General features: G+C 24.1%; 1 protein-coding gene across 1 annotated transcript; it reads left to right on the forward strand.

The window, feature by feature from the left end:
• Positions 1 to 481: 481 nt before the first annotated feature.
• Positions 482 to 2,155, forward strand: EHI_123490 (heat shock protein 70, putative; the record flags this gene model as incomplete). Its single annotated transcript, XM_642758.1, has 1 exon — positions 482 to 2,155. The coding sequence occupies one exon, from the start codon at positions 482 to 484 to the stop codon at positions 2,153 to 2,155; it is 1,674 nt and encodes a 557-aa protein (XP_647850.1).
• Positions 2,156 to 3,116: the final 961 nt, after the last annotated feature.

The following is a 3,116-nucleotide window of genomic DNA, read 5'->3' on the forward strand; positions in this document are numbered from 1 at the left end:
GATAATAAATATTTTATAATAATAAAACTATAAATATTAACTATTTCATAATTAATTTCAATATTATTTCTCATTAATATTTAAACTATTTCATTATAATATCATTTTATTTTTTATATTAATCCATTAAAGTCATATTTTTCATTCATAATTCATTATCATATCATTAAACACTCAACAAATGACATATAACATGATTTGATTGCCTGTTATTTTTTTTGAATTATATCTTCTTTCTCTTCTATTTTTCTTCCATTATTTTTAGAAATTAGCATATATATCTCTAAAAATACCAAAAATGATGCTAAGTATTTAAAATAATAGTGATGAATAATAAAGTTTTAAAAAAGAGACAGTATTATGACATTAGTTTCTTATAGTTTCAAAACTATTAAAAAAAACGAAAAGAAAGATAATTGACAAACACTACAAAACTTTATAATAAATCATAAATATAAACTATTGAACTAGGAAAAAATAAATGACTGAAAATAAATTTGTTGGTATTGATTTTGGTACCACTTATTCTTCTATTGGATATTGTGTTGGAAAAACAGGCAAGATAAATATAATTCAAGATGACAATTCAAGCCGATTTATTCCATCAACAATAGAAATATCAAATGGTGAAATAACAACAGTAGGAGTAAATCCAATACAAGAGAAAGAAGGAACACAAATTCTAAGTGACAGCAAAACATTTCTGGGAAAAACACTCCAAGGAATTAAAAAAGAACAACAACAACAATTTATAGAAAAAGGAGGGGAAATATTTTATCGAATAAATGATCCAAGTAGATTAATTTCTGTTAAAACAGTTGCAAAGTCAATTTTAAAAAAGTTAAAAGATTTGTATTGTGAAAAAGTAAAAATTGATAAAAACACAACTATTAATCCAGTTATTACTATTCCTGCTGGATTTAATCACAAACAAAGACAAGTTATTTCACACATTGCAAACGAAATTAATATTAATCCAACATTTATTCATGAACCAACTGCAGCCGCATTATATTATTTAGATATAACTAAAGATAAAATAGAAAACCCTACTAAATTATTAGTGTTTGATTTTGGTGGAGGAACGTTAGATATTACTTGTATTGAAATGAAATTAAATACGGAAGGAAAACCTGTTTTTAATATTCTTTGTACAAATGGAAATAATGAACTTGGTGGAAATAATTTTGATGAAAATTTATATAAGGCAATACTTAGTAAGATTGAACAAAGAGGTAATATTAAAAGTCAGACAATGTCTTCACAAGAATTTAAACAAAAATTAAGAAACAGAGTCATTAGCGCTAAATATGAATTAAGTCAATACAATGAAACAACAATTGTAATACCGGATCCAGATATAAGTGATGATGATAGTACTTTTGATGAAAATGAAATTAAAGTTACAAGAGAGTTTTTTGATGATATTAATTCATCTGAATATAAAAAAGCTATGGATTTAATTGATGGTGCATTAGACATGGCTAAATTACAAAGTAATGACATTGACAAAGTTTTACTCGTTGGAGGTTCTTCATGTATTCCAAAAGTAAAAGATTTAATACAAAAAAAATTTGGAATAGAAAAAATTATTCAAGGAATAAATCCATTAACTGCTGTAGTTTTAGGTGCTGTAACTTATTCAAGGGAAAAGTGTGTTACAATTAACGAAGTTTTACCAAAAGATATTAAAATAGAAAGATTTGACGGAACAACAATAACCATTTTTAAAGCTAATGAAAAGTTACCTTTAAAAAGAACAATATCAATAACACCTAGTGAAGACAATGTTGAGAATATTAAAATATCATTGTATGAAGGAAATTATTCAGTTGCAAGTATGAATGATTTGATTGATGAAATTATATTTAGTAATTTAGCAAAAGTAAGTATTGATGATGCTTATATTGAAATGACATTTGAATGTGATAAGTCTGGTTCATTAAAAATAAGTGTTATAGATTTTAATAATGACGTTGAACAACAAGTCCAAATTAGAACTAAAATAAATTTCACAACAAAACAAGAAGTTTTTAGCTCTATAGAAGAACATTTACAGTTTATTAATTCAGAAGACAAAAAAAACCCTCGTGGTTTTGCAATTGTTCCTGTAACTCCAACAAACATAAATATAGGATCAATTTTATATAAGTAAAAAAGAAAGGCACAAAAAACAATACCATATGAATAAGAAAACATTTGTTCAAGTAAATGAGTGATGTCTACAATAAGCAAATAAAATGGATGTACTAGTCTATTCTAACTATGTTGTAAATAGTATATCTATACTCTGGTTTATTATTTATTTCTTGTATAGAAATAATATTCTCTCCTCGTTTTTTACTCTTTAAACAATGAACGACGAAAAATTAACTACTTTAAAATAATTAGAATATAGAAAATTATTATAAAACTGTGTTAAAAATGGGAGTTATTATTAGTAATAAAAGAATTAATTATTTAAAATAATAAAACTTTTTAAAATTAACAAGTGTGTAATTTAATTCATCAAAGCATTAATTCGACAACTAGAAGAATAGACAAATAGAAAAGTAGGAAATATACTATTTGATTCAGATAAAGATGATTGGAATAAAAATACATCAGTATTTGATCAAAGAATAATGAATAAAGAACATATAATAATTATTATTGAAGATGAAGATGGAAATAAATTTGGAGGATATGTTAATTCTAAAATTGATGAAGATGAATGGATAAACGATTCAAAATCATTTTTATTTTCATTAGAATCAAATGGAAGAATGGAAGGAATGATGAAATTTGATATTAAATAACCAGAATATGCATTTTATTTATTTTATCAAACCGATGATTATTTGTTTGAATTTGGATTTGGACATGACATCTGTGTTTGTAAAGAAAATAATAAAACAGAATCATATTGTAGTCAATATTCATTTGAATATGAAGGAATTGAAAATGCACTTTGTGGAAAACAATTTTTCACACCAAAACGAATCATAGTAATTGAAATGAAATGATTCAATCTTGAATTAATTGAAAATGAACTAAAAAAGAATAAAAACAAATCAATGAAGAATATGAACAGCCATTTCATTCATCTGCCAATGAATGAAATGGTGAATTAAAAA

The sequence above is a fragment of the Entamoeba histolytica genome, genomic scaffold, assembly GCF_000208925.1.
Source record: "Entamoeba histolytica HM-1:IMSS scf_1104750518187 genomic scaffold, whole genome shotgun sequence".
Taxonomy (NCBI): Eukaryota; Evosea; order Mastigamoebida; family Endamoebidae; genus Entamoeba; species Entamoeba histolytica.